The sequence below is a fragment of the Cetorhinus maximus genome, chromosome 21, assembly GCF_964194155.1.
Source record: "Cetorhinus maximus chromosome 21, sCetMax3.hap1.1, whole genome shotgun sequence".
Classification (NCBI taxonomy): Eukaryota; Metazoa; Chordata; class Chondrichthyes; order Lamniformes; family Cetorhinidae; genus Cetorhinus; species Cetorhinus maximus.
Window position 1 is genome coordinate 42,023,476 of NC_135899.1, and position 24,710 is coordinate 42,048,185.

General features: G+C 45.1%; 1 protein-coding gene across 1 annotated transcript in view; it reads right to left on the bottom strand.

Annotated features, from left to right (window-relative positions):
- The window catches only part of tinagl1 (tubulointerstitial nephritis antigen-like 1), a 130,906-nt gene that overhangs the window by 65,610 nt on the left and 40,586 nt on the right, over nt 1–24,710 (bottom strand). The window contains exons 4-5 of the mRNA XM_078566889.1: nt 7,294–7,383; nt 4,440–4,554 (exon numbers count right to left, since the gene is read on the bottom strand). Of these exons, the coding sequence (XP_078423015.1) occupies nt 4,440–4,554; nt 7,294–7,383 (205 nt within the window). The remainder of the gene's footprint in view (nt 1–4,439; nt 4,555–7,293; nt 7,384–24,710) is intronic.

Here is a 24,710-nt window from a genome sequence, read left to right on the forward strand (position 1 = left end):
ATACAATGGGCTTAATGGCCTCCTTCTGTGCTGTAATCATTCTATGATTCCGCTCTATCACACTCCTGTCTTGTGCCTTGTAGATGGTGGACATGCTTTGGGGAGTCAGGAGGCCACAGAATTCCCAGCCTTTGACCTGCTCTTTTTAAAAATTATTTCACAGGATGTGGGCTTCGCTGGCTGGGCCAACATTTATTGCCCGTCTCTAATTGCCCTAGAGAAGGTGGTGGTGAACTGCCTTCTTGAACCGCTGCAGTCCATGTGGTGTAGGTCCACCCACAGTGTTAGAAAGGGAGTTCCAGGATTTTGACCCAGCAACAGTGAAGGAATGGTGATATATTTCCAAGTCAGGATGGTGAGTGACTTGGTGGTGGTGTTCCCATCTATTTGCTGCCCTTGTCCTTCTAGATGGTAGTGGTCGTGGGTTTGGACGGTGCTGCCAAAGGAGCCTTGTTGAGCTCCTATAGTGTATCTTGTAACCACAGTATTTATGTGTCTATAGTGCAGCTCCCTCTAACCCATTATGGAGAGGAACTGGACTCTCCCTGTGTCTGGTTCTGATTCAGAGCTGTGTGCCACCAATGGGACTTGATATTTGGGATTTTCTGATAAATATGGTCAATTTTTTTCACACGTCTCTCAAACACCACCATCTATCTCCCTCTCGGCAGTAACCACCATCACCCTTCCCCTCTGACCCCCAACCAATCAATATAATTGAGATAAGACATGCCTGGGACTGGATACTTACTGATTAATTAACCCCCCACATGGGCCATACACTTGGTTTCTGTGCTGCAGTCCTGTCCTTCCCTTGCTTACTAACACTGGGATACTCCACTCCCATCTCCTTCTCCTGTGTCAATTCAGTCAAGGTAATAACTGTGGATTTCAGTTGGGGAGACTGCTTAGATATGTAGCTGCTCATCCATTGCATCGTCAGTGTCATCTGTGGCTCAGTGGTAGCCAGAACATCGTGGGTTCAAGCCGTACTCTCGAGACTTGATTTCTTCATCTAGGACAACAATGCCACTGCAGTACTGAGGAAGTGCTGCACGGTTGGAGGTGCCGCTTTATGGAAGACGCCTTAAACTGAAACGCTGACTGCCTTCCCAGCTGGATTTCAAAGGTTGCATGATAAAATTTAAACAAAAGCGCTTGAGTTCCCCCTGATGCCCTGCTCAATAGTTAATCATTCAACCAACACCTAGGTGAAGGTTATGTGGCCATCATCTCCTTTCTTCTTGTAAATTGGCTCCTGTGTTCTTCCTGTGTTCACAATAATGCAGAGGTACTTCTCTGGCTCTAACATTCTTTGTGATGGTCTGAGATTGTGAAGAGTGCTATTTTAATGCAACTTCATCCTTTCTTTAATGATAATGTAAAAATAAAAGTGTTTGCCAAATGTTTTGAAAATCTCCCTCCAAATTCAACTGCCCAGTTCAAAACTAAAAGGATGATCAGCCTGGCAGAACAAGACATTTTCTAACTCATCCATATCATACTTGGTTTCTGTTTTGTAAATAAACGAGTCAGTGAAACATGATATTGAGACGAAAGATTAAGAAATTTCAGGAATGTGCATTATCTATTTCCATAGGATTTAGGGACCATCTCTAGATAAGTTTTAACTGATTATGCAGGGTTTAGGAACCATCCCTAAATTCCACGTAACCAGGTAACACATGTTTAGGGATCATCCCTAACTAATCACTACCTGAGTTAGCAACTATTCCCAATTGAAATTTTGGTTAGAAGCATACAAAGAACATCCTCTCTCTTCTAAAAGCTTGTAATAAAATTTGGTAAAAGCTAAGTTGCTGCACGGTTTGTGAACACTGTACTTTGGTGCTAACCCCCCACTAGGAGACATTCTGTTCTCTCGTAAGAATTATGGGTGGTCTGTGAATTTCTCACAGTTTTTGTCTTAAATGGTTCATATTCTAGAAGATTCTGCAGAATCAGAGCTGGTATCTCTGAGCTGAATTCATTAAGGAAGTGTCTTTATGATGCTTGAGATTGGAGAAATGATCAATGACTAGACTGGCAATGAGATAATGTCATCACATGTCACCGTTGTGAGGCATCCAATCAGAGCCAGAGCCAATACAGAGAAACAAATATGAAAGCAAAATACTGCAGATGCTGGAAAACTGAAATAGAAACAGAAAATGCTGGAAATAGCAGATCTGACAGCGTCTGTGCAGAAACAGAGTCAACATCTTGGGTCAATGACCTTTCATCAGAACAGGAAAGAGTTAGATACGTAATATGTAATTTAAGCAAGTGGAAGGGGGTTTGGAGGGGAGGAAAGAACAAAATGGAAGGTCTATAATAGGGTGAAGACAGGATAGATCAAATGACCAAAGGGCTGATGGGTGAAGGCAAAAGTAGATGGTAATGGGACGAGTAAAGAAACAAGTTAGTCTAGAAGAGGTATTAATGCCAGGGTCTAGAGCAGGTGTTAATGGCAGGGTCTAGAGGAGGTGTTAATGGCAGGGTCTAGCGGAGATGTGAATGGCAGGGTCTAGCGGAAATGTGAATGGCAGGGTCTAGAGGAGGTGTTAATGGGAGGGTTTGGGGGAGACGTGAATGGCAGGGTCTGGGGGAGGTGTAACTGGGGAGAGCAAAGCCATCAACAACATCTGCTATCTGAAAATATAGGGGCAGGGGTTATCACTTGAAGTTGTTGAACTCTGTTCATTCCGGAAGGCTGCAAGGTGTCTTATGAGGTGCTGTTCCTCAAATTTACATTGAGCTTCATTGGAACAGTGCAGTAGGGCCAAGGGCAGAGAAGTCAGATTGAGAGTGGGATAGAGAATTAAAATGATAGGTGACTGGAAGCTCAGGGTCACACTTGTGGACTGAATAGAGGTGTTCAGCAAAACTGTCACCCGGTTTGCATTTGGTCTCCCCAGTGGAGAGAAGACCACATATGTGAGCAGTGAATACAAGTAGACTAGGTTGAAAGATGTACACATAGATCACTGTTTCACCTGGAAGGAATGTTGAAGGCCTTGGTCAGTGAGGAGGGAGGAGGTTAAAGGGTAGGTGTTGCATCTCCTGTGCTTGCTTGGAAAGGTGACTTGGGAAGGGGTGTTAGGGGTGAATGAGGAGGCTGCTGCAGAGCGAAAGGTCCCTTTGGGATGCTGAGGGGAAGAGAGGGGAAGATGTGTCTGGTGGTGCAGGAACTTCCATTCTTTGTCACACACTGGATACGTTACATCCACCGGAATCACTGGAACAGGAACTGAGGACCTCAGCACTTTACTGCAGTAATATCCTAGGTTATAGCGGCATAGCATCATTGCAGCACAGGAGGAGGCCATTTCGTCTATCAAGTCTATGTTGGCTCTCTGTAGAGCAATCCAGTCAATCCCATTCCCCCATTCTATCCACATAGCCCTGCAAGTTTATTTCCTTCAATTTCCCATCCCATTTCCTTTTGAAATCACTCAACGTCTCTGCTACCACCATCCTCATTGGCACCAAGTTCCAGGTCATTACCACTAACTGTGTTATAAAAGATCTTCCTTACATTCCTCTGTATCTCTTTCCCAAAATTTGTGTCCCCTAGTCCTTTGTAGAACCTGTTTATTCCCCATTTAACATTTTAAGCCTCAATATCTGTCTGGAGAATCTGTATGAATCCCTTCAAGACCAATATATTCTTCCTGAACTGTGGTGTTCAAAAAAAAAAGATTGATCCTCTTGGCCTCCCAAAATGTAACCACCCTCCCTGCCCTACCCCACCCCCAACCATTCCTTTGGGTGCTAGTTTCTAGCTCATGGAGACACCAAATTTCTGGCCCCACTCATTCTGTGAGCTGCCTAATAGTGAGCACTCAGCAGCTTGCTGACTGTATTCTAATGAGTTCTGAACCTGACCGTGGCCGGGGCCTCCCGTTGACTCCGTGGTGCCAGCCCCATGGACACACCTGACTCCAGACCTTTTTTGGGTACATGTCATAGTCAGTCATTTATGGCACAGAAGGAGGCCATTTGGCTCATCGAATCCATGCCAGTTCCCCACAGGGCAATCGGTCTCACTCTATCCCAGTATGCCATCCAGGTTTATTTCCCTCAAGTGCCCGTCCAATTTCCTTTTGACATCACCGATCCTTTCTGCTTCCACCAGCCTCATGGGCAGTGAGTTCCAGGTCATTACCAGTCATTGTGTAAAAATGATCCTCCTCATATCCATGCGCCCTCTGCATTTCCTGCTCAAGACCTTACATTTGTGTCCCCAACTCCCTGTACCATTAGCCAATGGGAACAGCTTTTCTTTACCTACCTTATCCAAACCTGTCATCATCTTGTACGTTTCTATCAAATCTCCTTTGCTCCAAGGAGAACAACCCCAGCATGTTTAAAACTTCCCCACATGTGCTGCAATCTCTACACACCATTGCTCTGTGTACCACAAGAAGTGGGCTTACGTTGAGTTCATTCATGTTCATCACTGTGGTTGAGGGTCGTCTGGTCCCCAATCGGTAACGGATTCCTTCGTCCAGAGTCAATCCCCAGAACTGGCTGTAGTTTGAAGCCCTCCATCTGCCCAGAGAGAAATGATAAAGATAAGACCATCAGGCTTGGAACATGAGTCTTACTGAGAAAGCCAGGTCTGGCCATTCCGCATGACCAGTCCTTCAGAGGAATGTATATGGGAGCTTTGCTAATTCTAGCTAACCCATAGCTAACTCTAGCTAGGCTAACTCTGTTGCACTGATTCTCTGTCCCACTACCTTCCAACTGTCAGTCTAGCAGGAGCTCAGGATAGCTGAACGTCCCCAGAAATGCAGGAAATACCCTGGCCGGAAACAACTTTCACCAGTGGCTTAGAATGGGCAATATCAGAGACGCTGTCCATTACATATCCTGTCCCAGGAGATATTGGATAGAATGGCTCTTACACATCTGCTCCCTTTCCATCAATTTGATGTTGACTATTTTATTTGATCACTGAATACTGAAATTACCCCGAAAGGAGCAAACAAACGACATCAATAAGTAGCCATTGGATGACACAAAGCTCCAGTTTTCAATCATGGGAGACTTGAAACCCGTATGTGAGTAATAATTTAATAATAGTCTGTGTGTGTGAATAACACGGACAGGCCAGTGCAATTTCAGTATGTGGATCATTCTCAGGGTCAGGATCTGTAGCCATTAGACCCAGCTGAGATTGGGCCCAGGCCTCATTAAGATCAGAAATACAGGAACATGCTGGGTGTCCCTCAGCAGCTCACCGCTGAAGACATCTGTAATTACAAGCAGCCACAGCAGCCCACAGGTAGGTCAGGGGAAGGTAGGAGGGCAAATCGGAGGAAGGGGCTCTCCCATTAGCAGGGGGACAGTGTGTGAACCATGACAGTAGTTGACCGGAACAAAGATCAATCACACACAAGAAATAGGAGGAATAGGCCATTTGGCCCTTCGAGCCTGCTCCGCCATTCAGTAAGATCATGGCTGGTCTGATTGTGGCCCTAACTCCACATTCCTGCCTGCTCCCCATAACCCTTGGAACCCTTGCTGATTAAAAATCTGTCTAACTCAACCTCGAACATATTCAATGACCCAGCCTCCACTGCTTTCTGGGGAAGAGAATTCCACAGACTAATGACCCTCTAAGAGAAAAAAATTCTCCTTCCCTCCGTCTTAAATGGGAGACCCCTTATTTTTAAATTGTGATCCCCTAGTTCTAGATTCCCCCACTAGGGGAAACCTCCTCTCAGCATCTACCCTTCAAGTCCCCTTCAAAAAGAATATCTCTCATTCTTTTAAACTCCATTGGGTATAGGTCCAACCGGTCCAACCTTTCCTCATAAAATAAGCCCCTCACCCCAGGAATTATCAAGTGAACCTTCTCTGAACTGCTTCTAATTCAATTATATCCTTTCTTAAGTAAGGAGACAAAAACTGTGCACAGTACTCCAGATGTGGTCTCCCCAATGACTGGTACAACTATAGCCACACTACCCTACTTTTATATTCCATTCCCCTATAATAAACACCAACATTCCATTTGTCTTCCTAATCACTTGCTGTACCTGCATACTAACTTTTTATGATTCATGTACCAGGACATCCAGATCCCTCTGTACCTCAGAGTTCTGCAATCTCTCTCCATTTAAATACCATGCTGCTTTTCTATTCTTCCGGCCAAAGTGGATAAGTTCACATTTTCCCATATTATACCCCATCTGCCAGATTTTTTGCTCACTCACTAACCTTCTGTGGACTCTCGTCTTGAAAATTTACCCTCCTACCTATCTTTGTGTCATCAGCAAATTTAGCCACCATTCCTTCAGCCTCTTCATGCAAGTCATTGAATAGATTGTAAATACTTGAGGCCCCAACACTGATCCCTGTGGCAATCCACTGATTACAGCTTGTCAACCCGAAATGACCCATTTATCCCTACACTCTGCGTCCAATTAGCTAAACAATCCTCTATCCATGCTAATATGTTACCCACTACATTATGAGTTCTTATTTTATGAAATAACCTTTGATGTGACAGCTTATTGGATGTCTTTTGGAAATCCAAGTACACCACATCTACAGGTTCTCCTTTATCCATGTTGCTTGTTACTTCCTCAAAGAATTAATCAAACTTGATTTCCCTTTCACGAAACCATGTTGACTCTCCCTGATTGTATTATAATTTTCTAATCAGCACTGGGGTGGGGGAATGGTTGCCATCAGCTATGGAGCTATGGGGAGCATTTACCCTTTTAGTGGGGATCCTCCAACTATACAATTAAGAATCACTGTTTAGGCTGTATGGAGAGCTGGTTTTCCTGAATACAGCCAGTCTGATGCCAGTTACATTCAGGGCAGCCCAATGCATAATCTTTTCCCTTTACCAATATGGCAGGTGGCTTGTAATGAATGAACTCTTGCCTCCCTGAAATATTGGAAGCTAATGTGATGTTTAAAAAACAGGTGCCGCACCTTCACATTTTTTGTAATATGTTTGTGAGTAACACTGTTTAGTGGACACACAAGCACGAGTAACACTGTCACACAGTACACACACACACATCAGCAATACTATCATAGCACACACACGGGTGATTAACACTGTCACAGCATATGTATGCATCAGTAACACTGTTGCAGCACATGCATATGTGAGTAATATGGTTACAGCATACACAAGTGTAAGTGACATTGTTGAATGGCACATGTATGTGAGTAATATTGTTTTATAACAGGTGTGTAAGTAACAAGGTCAAACACACATCTGTGTGGGACCTTCATATTTTATTGTTGAAGAATGACATTTACCCGTAATTCCCTTGATTGATCTTGCGGATCATTTCCTGATTGATAAGACACACATGCTGCTCACAATCCCATTGGCCGTTGCTGCAAGTGCTGAAAAATCAAACACACAATTAAAGAGAACATTCTATGATCCAAAACAAGGTCAGAAAGCTTTTAAAATCAGCGGAATGGGAGAGTATCTCTTAATAATCTCCAAACACCAGTGGCCCCAAATTTATAGAACAACTGAGACAGAAATAAGTGACATGAAGTCATGTGGTGGAGGCCTTTACACAAATTTCAGAACTGAATCCCAAACTCTCTGGAATTTGAAAATGGCCCTAACTGAGGTGAGGTGAATCTGCTTTCTCTGAAGTTCATCTGCACCATGGACTTCATTCCCCCAGAGTCTCTGCAACCACATTGATAAGATAGCAACAGTCATAGTTCAAAATCCTTCTTCCCAAGGCTCTCAACCTCAACAATATTACCGTGAATCTCTGGCCTGCTGCTTTTGGTAAGAATGACTACATGTCACTCAGATCGTTTCCATGGAGCACACCCTTTTCCCATTGTACATAGTCCCAGTGGGTCAAACTCTTCCCATTCATCTTCAGGGATTGATCAGGAGAGGGGGAAGATGTTGATGGGGAGGGCGAGAGGGGGGTGGTGACCTTTTGGGAGAGTTAAGCTGAGTCAACTGTTACATGGGCCATTTGCCAAAGGAAGCCTTTCATGACACAGGTGTCAATTTTGAGACATTAACTACATTGTGCCCGAGATACTTCCCGAATTGGTCAACCATTATAGATAATAACTGTGTCTCCTCCATGCAGCCGACATTTCACAGCAGTGAAAAATCCCATGCTAAAGTCCCTCTCCAATGGGCCAATGGATTACACTCCCAGCTCCTGCAGCTGCCCAGAGTCAGTATTGTATTTAAGTCTCAGAGCCCAGCCAATGGGTTTCAGTTCAATCATCACAGTGTGATAAAAATTATTCTGAAAAATATAACACTGAACTTGTGGAAAGGAGGTATGGTGGCACAATGGGTAGCCTCCCTACCTCTGAGCCAGCAGCTTCGAGTACGGGTCCCACTCCAGGGCTTGATGGCTGAGGAAGGTGTGTTAATAATACAGCCAAACAGGTTGATTACCAGCCTGTAAATCTTTCCAATACGTCTGTGGTAGGTGGTAATGGTGGGAAAGTCTCCTGGTCAGCCATATTTAATGTGGAGTGGCACCCCTCAAGCTATATTCTCTGGCTTCAGGCTGGCAACCTGTTCCAGGATAAACAAGCTACAGAAACAAATGTGAGCATGTGCTTAGTCTGCCTCATGTATCTTTAGACACAGGAAGTCTTCTAAGTCTAAGAACTTCTTAACAGAAAACAGGAGAGATTTTCACATCTGCCACAGAGATCACTGGCACAGTGAATCAGACTGTCTCTCTGCTTCCTGCTATGTGCACTTTCCAGTAAGGGCCAGTAAGCAGAAACAGCTTAACTTTTCTTCTCTCTGGTCTAAGGTCATTGAGACGAAAGGAGAATCAGTGAAACACTCTCGCCTCAGGTATAGGGAAGGATCAAGCCCCACTCCAGAGACTGAAGGCCATGATCCCGACTGACACTCCAGTGCAGTATTGTGGGAGTGCTGAACTGTCGGAGGTGGCATCTCTCAGATGAGACGAGGTCCTGCCTGCTACTTCAGCGGGGTGTAAAACATTCCATGGCACTATTTCAAAGGGAAGCAGGAGAGTTATCCTTAGTATCCTCATCAATATTCAAACCTCAATCAACATCGCAAAATCAGATTAACTGCTCATTGTCACGTTGTTGGTTGAGAGAGTTTGCTGTGTGCAAATTGGCTGCAGTGATACCTACATTACAGACTACACTTTAAAAAGTACTTCATTGGCTGTAAAGCATTTTGGGACATTTTACATTCTTACTATGAGCAACAAATCCAGCAGAGGGCAGGACTGAGCAACTGCATCACTGGTAATTACAGTCAGTCATGTACATGCTGTGGGTTTGATTACATTCAGACACTGAGTGCAGTCCATTTCTGATCAACATCAATGGGACAAAATGCCCATTTTAGAAATTTAAACTCCTTCATGCAATTACATTTCTCTTTGGCATTTGCTGGTCTTTGATTCTTTAGATGAAATCACTAAGTGAATGATTAAAGGGTCAGCAGTACAAAGCTGAACAAATTGCCTCATTTATTAAGAGCCTGAACCAGTGAGAATGTTTCTTGGCAGCCCATGTCTCACAGTTATTGACAGAATGAAACAAACCCATTTTCTATCCACTGTCATCTGCTCCACAGCAATATCAGTTTTCCTCCGTCTGGCTGAACTTGTTCTGACACTGAACAATTTCTCCTTAAACTCCTCTCACTTCCTCCAAATAAAAGATGTGGCTATGGGTACCCGCATGGGCCCCAGTTATGCCTGTCTCTTTATGGGGTATGTGGAACATTCCTTGTTCCAGTCCTACTCCGGCCACCTTCCACAGCTCTTTCTCCGGTACATCGATGATTACTTCGGTGCTGCTTCATGCTCTCGTCTGGACCTGGAAAAATTTATTAATTTTGCTTCCAATTTCCACCCCTCCATCATTTTCACATGGTCCATCTCTGACACTTCCCTTCCCTTCCTTGACCTCTCTGTCTCAGTTTCTGGTGATAGACTGTCCACCAATATCCATTACAAGCCTACCAACTCCCACAACTACCTCGACTACAGCTCCTCACACCCCACTTCCTGTAAGGACTTCATCCCATTCTTTCAGTTCCTTCGCCTCCGTCTCATCTGTTCTGATGTTGCCACTTTCAAAAACAGTTCCTCTGACATGTCCTCCTTCTTCCTTAACCGAGGCTTTCCACCCACGGTGGTTGACAGGGCCCTCAACCGTGTCCGGCCCATCTCCCGCGCATCCGCCCTCACACCTTCTTCTCCCTCCCAGGAACATGATAGGGTCCCCCTTGTCCTCACTTATCACCCCACCAGCCTCCGCATTCAAAGGATCATCCTCCGCCATTTCCGCCAACTCCAGCATGAAGCCACCACCAAACACATCTTCCCTTCACCCCCGCCGGCGGCGTTCCGCAGGGATCATTCCCTCCAGGGCACCCTGGTCCACTCCTCCATCACCCCCTACTCCTCAACCCCCTCCCACGGCACCTTCCCATGCAACCGCAGAAGGTGCAACACCTGCCCCTTTACTTCCCCTCTCCTCACCGTCCAAGGGCCCAAACACTCCTTTCAAGTGAAGCAGCATTTCACTTGCACTTCCCTCAACTTAGTCTACTGCATTAGTTGCTCCCAATGCGGTCTCCTCTACATTGGAGAGACCAAACGCAGACTGGGTGACCACTTTGCAGAACACCTTCGGTCTGTCCGCAAGCATGACCCAGACCTCCCTGTCGCTTGCCATTTCAACACTCCACCCTGCTCTCATGCCCACATGTCCGTCCTTGGCCTGCTGCATTGTTCCAGTGAAGCTCAACACAAACTGGAGGAACAGCACCTTATCTTCCAACTAGGCACTTTACAGCCTTCCAGACTGAATATTGAGTTCAACAATTTTAGATCATGAACTCTCTCCTCCATCCCCACCTCCTTTCCGATCCTCCCCCCCTTTTTTCCCAATAATTTATGTAGATTTTTCTTTTCCCACCTATTTCCATTATTTTTAAATGTATTTCCATCCATTGTTTTATCTCTACCTTCTAGCCTATTTCAATCCCTTCCCCCCACCCCACCCCCACTAGGGCTATCTGTACCTTGCTTGTCCTGCTTTCTACCCTTAATTAGCACATTCCTTAGATAATTTCACCACCTTCAATACCTCTTTGTCCTTTTGTCTATGACATCTTTTGGTTATCTCCACCTATCACTGGCCCTCTATCCAGCTCTACTTGTCCCACCCTCCCCTTAAACCAGCTTATATTTCACCTCTTTTCTATTTTTACTTAGTTCTGTTGAAGGGTCATTCGGACTCGAAACGTTAACTGTGTTCCTCTCCGCAGATGCTGCCAGACCTGCTGAGTTTTTCCAGGTATTTTTGTTTTTGTTTTGGATTTCCAGCATCCGTAGTTTTTTGCTTTTATCTCAGTTTTCAGGTGTCTGTGGGAGGGGGGTGAGCTAAGCAACAAATATTAGACAAGCATGTAGCAAAGGCAGGGTGGGTTTTATTGGGGAAATTTCACCTTCATATAGAGTGGGGCATGCAGACTATCATACGTCAGAAAGGTAGTGAATTTCTTGAGTGTGCCTGGAATTGTTTATCCACCAGAGTATGAGCTGCAACAACAAGGATGCAGGCCATTTCAGATTTATGAACAAGGAGCCTGACTTAGTTAACAGCCTAATGCTGCATGAACATTTTTTTTATTCATTCATGGGATGTGGGCTTCGCTGGCTGGGTCAGCATTTATTGCCCATCCCTAATTGCCCTTGAGAAGGTGGTGGTGAGCTGCCTTCTTGAACCGCTGCAGTCCATGTGGTGTAGGTACACCCACAGTGCTGTTAGGGAGGGAGTTCTAGGATTTTGACTTTGTAATGGTTTGGTACAACTGAGTGGCTTGCTAGGCCATTTAAGAGTCAACCATATTGCTGTGGGGTCTGGAGTCACATGTAGGCCAGACCAGATAAGGACAGCCGATTTCCTTCCCTAAAGGGCATTAGTGAACCAGATGGGTTTTTACAATAATCAACAACGGTTTAATAGCCATCATTAAACTTTTAATTCCAGATTTTTTCTTTTACTGAATTCAAATTCCACCATCTACCATGGTGTCGAAGGTCCCGAAAGCATTACCCTGGGTCTCTGGAGTACTAGTCCAGTGACAATACCGCTACACCATCACTATCACTATCAAATGGTGATACTAATATAATTGAGTTTAACGTGTTTAAAAGGGGGACACAACACAACAGCTAAGATTCTAGATTTCGGTAAGGCTGACTTCAATTGGATGAGACAAGGTCTGTTCACAGTAAGCAGGGCAAATCTGTTACTGGGTAGAACATAGATCAGTGAGAGGTGTTTAAAAAGATTTAATGTGATACAGAATCAGTTTATACGCATAAGGGGCACGAGTTCTACTTGCCAAAAAAGACAGACATAGATGGCTCCAGAGGTGAAGCTGACATAAAACTAAAGGAAAAAGCACAAAAATGCAAAAATATTGCACAGAACCCAGTAAATGAGAGAGATACAAAGAACAACAAAGGGTGACAAAAATGATGGTAAGAGTTACAAAAAGAGAATATGAAAACAAATTTGAAAGCGATATCAAAAAAAAAGAATGTTTACAAATATATTGGGAATAAAGGTTGGTCCAGGGAGACATGGACCCCTTGGCAGTTAATAGCGGTGATACTGTCCCTGACGATGAGGAAATGGCAGACATTCTGAATAATCTACGTCAGTATTTACAGTGGAGGAAGAGGTCAACGCGCTAAACATCCCAAAGAAATGAATATTGAATCAGTGTGAGGGAATCAAAATTAACACGACCAAAATAACAGTATCGCAGAAACTAAACACCAACCCCCAGGCCCAGATGGTTTCCATCCCAGGATTTTAAAGGAAGGAGGTGAGAATATTGCAAATGCCAAATCTTCCAAAATTATCTTGACTCGGGAACAGTTCCTTTAGATTGGAGAACTGTTGACGCCTCTCCACTATTTACAAATGGTAACGAAGAATTATAGACCAGTTAGTCTAACGTCTATTGTCAGAAATTGCTAGAATCTATAGTCAAGTATAGGGTTACTGAAAATCTTCAGCTAATCAGAGAGAGCCAGCATGGATTTGTTAAGGCTAGGTCAAGCCTAATGAACCTGATTGCATTTTTTGAGGTGACTGAAGTAGTGGACAGGGGAATGTCTATAGATGTTATTAATATGAACTTCCTGGAGGCATTTGATAAAGTCCCTCATAAGAGACTGTTAACTAAAGTTGAAACCCATGGAACTGAAGGCAAATTATTGACCTAATTAGGAAATTAGTGAATGGCAGGAAATGGAGACTAAAAGTCATGGGCAGGTACTCTAATTGACAGGATGTGACTAATGGTGTCCCACAAAGATCTATGTTGAAGCTCAAACAGTGACGATGTTTATTAATAACTCAGACGACGGAACAGGAAGCCACATATCCAAATTTGTAGGTCATGGACGGCACATGGCATTGTAAGCACTGTAGATGGAAGCATAAAATTATAGAGATATTGATTGATTAAGTGAATGGGAAAACTGTTAGCAAATGAATTTCAATGTAGGCAAGTCCACTTTAGACATAAAAGAGATAAAACAGGGGACTTTCTAAGTGTTAAAAAGCTAGCAACAGTGAAGGTCCAAAGGGATTGAGGGTCCAGGTGCACAGATCATTAAAATGTCACGAACGGGTACAGAAAATAATTAGAAAGGCTAATGGAACGCTGGCCTTTATATCTCAAGGACTGGAATACAAGGCGGGGGGAAGTCATGCTTCACTGTACAAAACCCTGGTTAAACCACACCTGAAGTTACTGGGAGCAGCTCTGGGCACCACACCTTGGGAAGGATAGACTGACCTAGGAGGGAGTGCAGCGTAGATTTATCAGAATGATACCTGGGCTGGATTTCTGCTACTGAGGCGGGTAGCACGAGTCAGGGAACTTCCCTCCTCGGTTTAAAGGGCCCATTAGACACAAGTTTCACTCCAGGGAGGCAGGGGCGGAATAGAGTCTTGTCCACAAATCCCAGAAGCAGATACTAGGAGGCCACAGGAGCCGGCGCGTGCTGAGGCATACTGGTAGAAGGCCCGCCCCGATTCTTTGGGTCTCCATCCCAGTTGTTTTAGAAGTTGTTTGGCCTCCTAGTGCTCACCCCTGACATCCCCACCCACACACTTCCCATGGCCCATCTATGCCAACTCATGCCTCCAATTCACCCCATGCCTCCCCATATTCCCATGCCACTTCTATGTTAAATCATGCCCCACGCATCCCCATGCCCCCTCATATCACCCATGACCCCTCATACACCCGTATTTCCACAGCCATTAACCCTGTGTCCACAATGGGTAGATCTCAGTAGCCATGTGGAGATGAAAAAAAGCATCCAACAATCTAATGAAGCTATCATCCACTGGATAGTGAAAAAGACTTCCATTCATGAAACCCATTTTTTGCTTTTAAATCTCCCCATGGTAAATCTCTTATACTAAAACAAAACTTCCACACAGACCCCACATCAAAGACACCTTGTCCTTTAAAAGCTTTTTTACACTGTCAATCATGTTGTGAACTCAGAAACCTCTGCTGAGAAATTGTACCTTTTGAAACTCTGCCAAGTATTCATAATGACATAATAATAGCCTTTGGGGAAATGTCATTGAAGAGCTTTATTGAAACTGCACAACCAGATGATAATTTTTTTCTAACCTACACGCGATGTCCTATCAATCAAAGGAGTCCAGTAGAGGGAATGTTAACTCTCACTGACAGCTTAAGCCTGTTTTCCCATGTTTAAAGAGTGATGTATTTAAAAAACTTCAAATCATGACTCTTAAACAGACCTTATACACCCTTCAAGAGCAGTTACATCTACTCCATCAATTTGTGATTCCCACACAGCAAGTTAAGACCATTGCAACAGCCAAAATGGAGTCTGTTTGAATTCAGCACACATTTCAAATGGGACTGAAGAGTTTAGGTTTCCCTCCAGTGTGACACATGTCCCACCCTCTCCCCCTGCTGGCAAAAAATCAAACTGTTAGAAATGGGGGCTGGACATTTTTTATTTATTCGTTCACAGGATGTGGGCATTGCTGCAAGGCCAGCACTAGTTGCCCATCCCTAATTGCCCTTGAGAAGGTGGTGGTGAGCTGCCTTCTTGAACTGCTGCAGTCCATGCGGTGTAGGTACACCCACAGTGCTGTTAGGGAGGGAGTTCCAGGATTTTGACCCAGCGACAGTGAAGGAATGGCTGATATATTTCCAAGTCAGGATGGTGAGTGACTTGGAGGGGAACTTCCAGGTGGTGGTGTTCCCATCTATCTGCTGCCTTCGTCCTTCTAGATGGTAGTGGTCGTGGGTTTAGAAGGCGCTGTCGAAGGAATCCTGGTGAATTCCTGCAGTGCATCTTGTAGCTGGTACACACTGCTGCTACTGTGTGTTGGTGAAGGAGAGAGTGAATATTTGTGGAAGATGTGCCAATGAAGCAGGGCTGCTTTGTCCTGGATGGTGTCAAGCTTCTTGAGTGTTGTTGGAGCTGCACTCATCCAGACACGTGGGGAATGTTCCATCACACTCCTGACTTGTGCCTTACAAATGGTGGAGAGGCCATGGGGAGTCAGGGGGTGAGTTACTTGCCACAGGGCTCCCAGCTTCTGACCTATTCTTGTAGCCACAGCATTTATATGGCTAGTCCAGTTCAGTTTCTAGTCAACAGTAAACTCCAGGATGTTGATAGTGGGGGATTCAGCAATAGTAATGCCATTGAATGTCAAGGAGCGATGGTTAGATTCTCTCTTGTTGGAGATAGTCATTGCCTGGCACTTGTGTGACATGAATGTTACTTGCCATTTGTCAACCCAAGCCTGGGTATTTCCGAGGTCTAGCTGCATTTGGACATGGACTGTTTCAGTATCTGAGGAGTCGTGAATGATATTGAACACTGTGCAATCATCAGCGAACATCCCCACTTCTGACCTTATATTGGATCATCCAGCCAGCATTTATGGATGAAGTGGTTTCAAATGCTTCAGTCTTATCTTTGCACTGATGTGCTGGGCTCCTCCATCATTGAGGATGGGGATATTTGTGGAGCCGTCTCCTCCAGTGAGCTGTTTAATTGTCCACCACCATTCATGACTGGATGTGGCAGGTCTGCAGAGCTTACATCTGATCCGTTGGTTGCGGAATTGCTTAACTCTGTCTATCATTTGCTGCTTCCGTTGTTTGGCATGCAAGTAGTCTTCACCAGGTTGACACCTCATTTTTAGCTATGCCTGGTGCTGTTCCTGGCATGCCCTCCTGCACTCTTCATTGAACCAGGGTTGATCCCCTGGCTTGATGGTAATGGTCTAGTGGGGGATATGCTGGACCATGAGGTTACAGATTGTTGTTGTATACAATTCTGCTGCTGCTGATGATGGCCCACAGCGCCTCGTAGATGCCCAGTTTTGAGCTGCTAGTTCTGTTCGAAACCTGTTCCATTTAGCACGGTGGTAGTGCCACACAACATGATGGAGGATATTCTTAATGTGAAGACTTCGTCTCCACAAGGACTGTGCAATGGTTGCTCCTACTAATACTTTCATGGACAGATGCACCTGTGGCCCGGATATTGGTGAAGACCAGGTCAAGTAGGTTTCTCCCCCTTGTTGGTTCCCTCACTACCTGCCGCAGACCCAGTCTAGCAGCCGTGTCCTTTAGGACTCGGCCAGCTCCATCTATACTGGTGCTGCCGAGCCACTCTTGGCGATGGACATTGAAGTCCCCCACCCAGAGTACATTCTGAGCCCTTGCCACCCTCAGTGCTTCCTCCAAGTGGTGTTCAACATGGAGGAGCATTAATTCATCAGCTGAGGGGTGGTGAGGGGGCAGTCGGTATTGATCAGCAGGGGGTTTCCTTGCCCTCATTTGACCTGTTGCCATGAGACTTCATGGGGCCTGGAGTTGATGTTGAGGAGCCCGAGGGCAACTCCTTCCTGACTGTACACCACTGTGCTGCCACCTCTGCTGGGTCTGTCCTGCCGGTGGGACAGGACATACTCAGAGATGGTGATGGTGGAGTCTGGGACATTATCTGTAAGGTATGATTCCGTGACTATGACTATATCAGGCTGCTGCTCGACTAGTCAATTTTGGTATAAGTCCCTGGGTGTGGTAAGGAGGAGTTTGCAGCATGGTTGGCTTTGCCATTGCTGTTTCTGGTGCCTAGGTTGATGCCGGGTGGTCCATCCAGTTCCATTCCTTTTAGAATTTTTAACGGTTTGACACAAATGAGTGGCTTGCTCAGCCATTTCGAGGTCACTTAAGAGCCAACCACATTGCTGTGGGTCTGGAGTCACATGTAGGCCAGACCAGGTAAGGATGGCAGATTTCCTTCCCTAAAGGACATTAGCGAGCCATCATGACAATCAACAATGTTTTCATGGTCACCATTACTGAGGCTAGGTTTTAATTCCATATTTATTAATTTAATTTAAATTTCACCAGCTGGGATTTGAATCAGTGGCCCTAAAGCATTGACCTGGGCCTCTGGATTACTAGTCTATTAACATTATCACTATGCCGACTGACAGCAAGACTGACCAACCACAGAAGAAAAATTTGCCTTTTCCACTCATGTACTTGATACAGTGAAAAACATAGAAGCAAATGTAAGGGATACTATTCCTGTTTAAAACTGTGCTTTTAAAGGGAGAAACTGTTGGATAAAGCAGGGAAATATATAACCTGACACATGTGCTTCAGGTTATATCATACAGGGACATATTATTCTGTAAAATATCTTTTTGCATCCTTTTTTCTCAACAGTAGCTGGATAAACTTTGCTGACCTTGGTGAAACCAGTCACAGCTGAATAAATGTAACCGTTTAACCATATCCAACAGATGTCTAATAGCCAGAGCCTGGACCAAACAAGATAATAAAAGAGCTGAGTGTAGCCTGAGAAAGACCAGGGGGCTGAAGTGTCTGCTTGCACCACGTTCATAGATCACATTACCTACTGAGCTGTGGCATTTACAGAAATGGGCAAGGTAAACATCATTTATTTATCTTAAAACTGTTTTACTCCATCGTCCTTAAGCACATGTCCTGTCAGTAGCTTGCCCATTCTGACCCAAGCAACCTATCCCCATTCTTAGTATAACTCCAGACTTACTACGAGTAAAACCACAGAAAATTGGTTAGTGCATAGATTCAAATCAACAACCAAGAAATGTCAACTTCCTTGCAGTGGCTTACTGATATCGAGCCTTCAACACACTATTAATGAAAAACAATTACACGATGCCCCAAAGCCTTTATGCCCAATGAAGTACTTCTGAATTATTGTGACTGTTGTAACATGCAGCCAATTTGTGCACAGCAAGCTCCCACAAATTAACAACCAGATGATCTATTCTAAGCATTGGCTGAGGGATAAATATTGGCCAGGATACCCAGGAGAACACCCTTACTCTTCTTCGCAGTCCTGTGGGATCTTTTACACCTGCTCAAGAGGTGACAGGGCTTCAGTTTAACATCACATCTAAGAGACAGCACCTCCAACAGTGCAGCACACTGTCACTGGGAATGTCAGCCTAGATTAGTGCAGCAATCTCTGGAGTGGGACTTGAGCTCACAACCTTCTACCTCAGATACAAGAGTGCTACCACCAGTGACGATACATTTAACCCTTTCTCTGAATAAGGCCCTTGTCAGGCCACATGTAAAATACTGCATCCAGTTTTAGGTTCTCTGATATAGTGGGGATATAGGCCTGGGAAAAGACCCGGAAGAGGACTGCTACATTGAACCCCATTGACCGAGCTCGCTCAGCGGGCTGAGACTTTTTACTCTGAAAGATGTCAATTACAAGGAGATTTGATTGTGTTAACAAATGTCAGCTGTGGTTCAGTTGATAGTTCTCTAGTCTCTAAGTCACAAGGTTGTAGGTCAAGGTCCCACTTAAACACAACAATCCAGTTTGACGCTCCCAAGGTAGTACTGAGCGAGTGCTGCACTGTCAAAGATACAGTCTTTTGGATGAGATGTTAAACTGAGGTCCCGTCTGCCCTCTCATAGAAGATCCCATGTTGCTATTTCAAAGAGCAGGAGGCCAATATTTATCTCTCAGCCAATGACACGGGAAGCAGATTATATGGTCGTTATCACATTGTGGTTTGTGGGAGCTTGCTGTGAATAAGTTGGCCACATTTCCTACACTACAACAGTGACTACATGTCAAAAAACGTCATTAGCTGTAAACCACTTGTCCTGTGGTCTTGAAAAGCGCTATATTAATGCGAATCTTTCCAAGATTTGGTCAGAGTGGATATAAACACATCGAGTTAGATAGAGGACCGGAGATATGAAAAGGTATTAAATACAGAAATAACTGACATATGAGATTAGAATCCTTTGTACAAAGAGCAGTCAGCTGATGTAGTTAGCACCAATTCACTGCAAACATTCAATGGGGGTCTGGACAAGTTCATGGACACAGGATTAGGGTGGGATCCTGGGGCTAGTCAGTCTCCAGCAACTCAGGCAAGAATTCCGAGGATTATTCCCTTCATTGCTCAGGGAAACTCCCCTCTCCAGAAAATGAAGGTTAGAGTGTAGGAGGGTATCAGAATCAGGGCTGAGTCAGGGTGCTGGGCGGAGAGAGTAGGGGGGTTGGGGATCAGAGTGGGGGTAAATTGTCAGATTTGGGTAATATGAAAGTGGGGTATGTTCCAGTTATAACAGGCTGAATTTTCCCAACATAGTTTTTAAACAGGAGATGGTTTCATTTCTGGATCTGTACCCTGACAGCAAGTGTGGCCCACATCCCAATTCCATCTTTCAAAGGGCAGCCAATTAAGAACCCGCCTCCAGGATTGCCATCCAATCAGGGAACGGTGGATGGGTTGAGGGGGTGAGAGATCGATTGAGCTCACTCCATTGTACAGATGGCTAGCAGCCTTCGCTGTGTCTGCAATGAGTGTGACTGAGGGGAATGCAGCAGGAGAGGGAGATGGAGGCTCGATAAGGCTGGAGGAAATGGCAGCCAATACTGTCACATATTCCCCAGGGGATAATCATGTAAGACTCTGCCTTCGTCAGGCTTGCTGATTTGTATCTTTAAATTACCAATTACATTATTATTTTCATGGTGCTCCCACCTCCCACTTTTGACTCCTATGAATTGACGAGGCACAGGCACTGCAGGGTCTCATACCCCACTTGTAAAACTCCATTGCCCTCAAAAAATGCCTGCTAATTTCTTTATTAAGAGCATCAATTGGCTTCCCTCGCTGCTGGGGGTGAAGGGTTGCCATCAGCGCACAGAAGCCGCTTCCAGGAAATGTGGGAACATGTCTTCATTCCCCCTCAATGTGCTCGCTGTTTGAAATCTCCCTTCTTTGACAGTTAGTCTTTGCAGTTTCATTTTTACTGATCTCTCCCTTTGTGCAGACAAAATATTCAGACAATCCTTTTAAGGAAAAGCTTGTTTGGAATTCCAGCCTGTGAGCAGCACTTCATTTTTATCATGTTTTGGCTATAGTCTGGCCTCTTGTTTTGGCCATTAGTTATGCAAGGTTACATTGTTAATGGGCCGTTACTGGGCTGTTTGTTCCTCCTTTGCTGCTCCCCACAGGCTCATTTCCCAGTACACATGTGTGTAAAAACATGGGCAATTAATGAACACTGAAGCCTTTCAAAATAAACCTCCGATTTACTGATCCCCAACTCCTCATCACAGCCGGATAAGATTCATGGAAATTTAAGCTTCCTCTCATTTTGAACCCATCCATCCATCCATTCAGATGTCCAAGGTCAATACACTCACATCCATACTAGACAACATTAGAGAAATGTCAAGTGAGACTAATGGCCAAAATGAGTGGGACCAATCCCCAACTCACTTCAAGACAAAAGGCTGGGTTTGTTTTTAAGGACAAAGTGTTTCACAGCCAAACAGTTTTATTAGATGTTGTCATTGCTACTGTGTAGGCAAATCAGACAATCAGTTAACACACACTAAAACAGGGACAAGCGACTGGACAAACTGCTTATGTGGAGGGATAAGGGTGAAGAGAGAACTCCCCTGCTCTTCTTCAAACTGTATCATAGTATCTTTGAAATCCACCCATGCACAAAAACAGAGTTTTAGTCAAACACCTCTGACAGTGCAGCACTCCCTTGGTATTACACTGGAGTGTCAGCCTGGATTTTTTTTTCATTCATTCATGGGATGTGCGTTTCGCTGGCTGGGCCAGCATTTATTGAGAAGGTGGTGGTGAGCTGCCTTCTTGAACCGCAGCAGTCCATGTGGTATAGGAACACCCACAGTGCTGTCTGGTGCCTAGGTCGATCCGGTTTCATTCCTTTTGAGAGGGCATGCAAGAGTCACATTTCTGTGGGTCTGGAGTCACATGTGGGCTCAACCTGGTAAGGACGGTAGATTTCCTTCCCTAAAGGAACCAGATGGGTTTTTACGACAATCGACATCAGACTTCTAATTTTAGATTCTTTATTGAATTCAAATTCCACCATTTACCAGGGCTGGATTCGAACCCAGAGCATTACTGGATTACTCGCCATCACCTCCACTTGATTACATGGTCAAGTCCTGCTGTGAGATATTTGATCCAAATGAGCATGTTCCACTGAGCCACAGCTAACACCTGGAACCTGTCAATGTACATCTCAGATTTAAACAAAAATAATTGAGTTTCATTCCAAAAGAGTGTCCCAAACACTCTGCAGCTGCTTAGAGTGCTGGCATTCCCTAGCAATCCTCTTCTGACTGCTCCATCTCTAGAGACCAATCAGGTTATAACTATCTGTCAGGCAGAGGTCAGAGTCTCAGTTCAATGCTGATGGTGAGATCCCCTCCCCGGACCACTGACCCGGTACAGCTCACTGCTCTGGGCTAGCACGTTACCATGTTTAGACATGGAGCCAGCCCATTGATAGGTCCTGGAAAGATTGGGGCACTGGGTGGGAGGGATCAGTGGGAGGACCAGTTCGGGCTGGCAGCGAAAGCACAAAAACATAACTCTGAAAAGGCTCTGCTGCCAATTCGGGAGTGGGCTGCCATGCTCCTTATAAAGTGTTGGTTAGGTCGCACAGCGTCAGGGCACAGGGCTGGTTAATGAGCAGTCTGTTCCTTAGCAAAGCAGTCAGTGTCTTAATGAGATCTCAGAACCTTGAATTGTACAGGAAAGAGGACTACTGCCTGAAACAGGAAGGCTCCTCAGTCATGAAAAGGGTGGAGGACGGAGTAAGTCTACTCATCCCATTTTGGGGCCATTATCACTCCATTATGCTGAATTTGAAAGGTTAAAATCAACCCAGCTGTACCCTGGATTACCCACTTCTTCCAGCTGCCTTGCTTCCTGATTAAAAACTTCATTAAAAACTCTTGCCTCCTCCAGAAAGTCTCTGTCCCTTCCCCTTAAACTTATCCCACTCAGTCTCCACCATTCCACCTTGTTCTACATTCTGCCATTATTCTCATTTAAGATGTGGAATATTATATAAGAGCTAGATGTTGTAATTTACTGTGGTATACCAGCCTCCGTGTACAGCCCAGGATGTGACTTATTCAGCAATGACATGGTACAACATCACCGAGAGTGGGTTGGTAGCACCACTGCTGACTGAGCTGGCCAAGTCCTGAAGGACGTATTTGCCAGACTGGGCCTGCAGCAGATGGTGAGGAAACCAACATAAGAAAAACCTAAAACAAAAATAAAAATACCTGGAAAAACTCAACAGGTCTGGCAGCATCTGCGGAGAGGAACACAGTTAACGTTTCGAGTCCATATGACTCTTCAACAGAACTAAGTAAATATAGAAAAGTGGTGAAATATAAGCTGGTTTAAGGTGGTGGGGGTGGGACAAGTAGAGTTGGATAGAGGGCCAGTGATAGGTGGAGATAGCCAAAAGATGGCATAGACAAAAGGACAAAGAGGTGTTGAAGGTGGTGATATTATTGACCTCATTCTCACCAAGGTACCTGTCACAGGTGCACTTGCCCATGGCAGTATTGGAGTGATCATGGCAAAGTCTTTGTGGAGATAAAGCCCTCCATCGTGTTGTGTGGCACAAACACTGTGCTAAATGGGTTAGCTCGAGAACAGATCTAGCAACTCAAGGCTGGGCATCCATGAGGCGCTGTGGGCCATCAGCAGCAGCAGAATTGTACTCAAACACAATCTGTAACCTCATGGCCCGGCATATCTCCCAATCTACCATTATCAGGGAATCAACCCTGGTTCAATGAAGAGTGCAGGAGGGCATGCCAGGAGCAGCACCAGGTACACCTAAAAATGAGGTGTCAACCTGGTGAAGCTACAACACAGGACTACTTGCATGCCAAGCAGTGGAAGCAGCAAGTGATAGACAGAGTTAAGCGATTCCACAACCAATGAATCAGATCTAAACTCTACAGTCCTGCCACATCCAGTCATGAATGGTGGTGGACAATTAAACAACTCGCTGGAGGAGGAGGAGGCGGCTCCATTAATATCCCCATCCTCAGTGATGGGGGAGGGAGCCCAGTGCATCAGTGCAAAAGGCAAGGCTGAAACAATCTTCAGGCAGAAGTGCCGAATGGATAATCCATCACTGCATCCTCCGGAGGTCTCCAGCATCACAGATGCCAGTCTTCAGCCAATTTGATTCACTCCACGTGATATCAAGAAACGGCTGAAGGCACTGGATACTGTGAAGGATGTGGGCCTTGACAATATTCCGGCAATAGTACTGAAGACTTGTGCTCCAGAACTTGCCGCTGTTCCAGTACAGTTACTACACTGGCATCTACCGGCTATATGGAAAATTGCTCAGGGATGTCCCATACACAAAAAGCAGGACAAATCCTAGGAAGTTGACTAGGAAGTTCTGAGGAACAAAGGGACCTTGGCGTGTGTGTCCATAGATCTCTGAAGGCGGAGGGGTATGTTAGTGGGTTGGCGAAAAAGGCATATGGGACACTTGCCTTTATCAATCGAGGCATAGATTACAAAAGTAGGGAGGTCATGTTGGAGTTGTATAGAACCTTGGTGAGGCCACAGCTGGAGTACTGTGTGCAGTTCTGGTCGCCACAATATAGGAAGGATGTGATTGCACTGGAGGGGGTGGAGAGGAGATTCACCAGGATGTTGCCTGGGATGAAACATTTAAGTTATAAAGAGAGGTTGGATAGACTTTTTGTTTTGTTTTGGATTTCCAGCATCCGCAGTAGCTTTTAGCTTTTTGTTTTTATCTTTGTGTTTGATTGACTGCCAGCAGTTCTGCCGAAGGGCCATGAGGGCTCGAAACGTTGACTGATTTCTTCTCCGCCGATGCTGCCAGACTTGCTGAGTTTTTCCAGGTAATTCTGTTTTTGTTTTGTTTTGGATAGACTTGGGTTGTTTTCGTTGGAGCAGAGAAGACTGAGGGGCGACCTGATCGAGGTGTACAAGATTATGAGGGGCATGATCAGGGTGGATAGGGAGCAACTGTTGCCTTAGTTGAAGGGTCAGTCACAAGGGGGCATAAGTTCAAGGTGAGGGGCAGGAGGTTTAGGGGGGATGTAAGGAAAAACTTTTTTATCCAGGGGGTGGTGACGGTCTGGAATGCACTGCCTGGGAGGGTTGTAGAGGCGGGCTGCCTCACATCCATTAAAAAGTACCTGGATGAGCACTTGGCACGTCATAACATTCAAGGCTATGGGCCAAGTGCTGGTAAA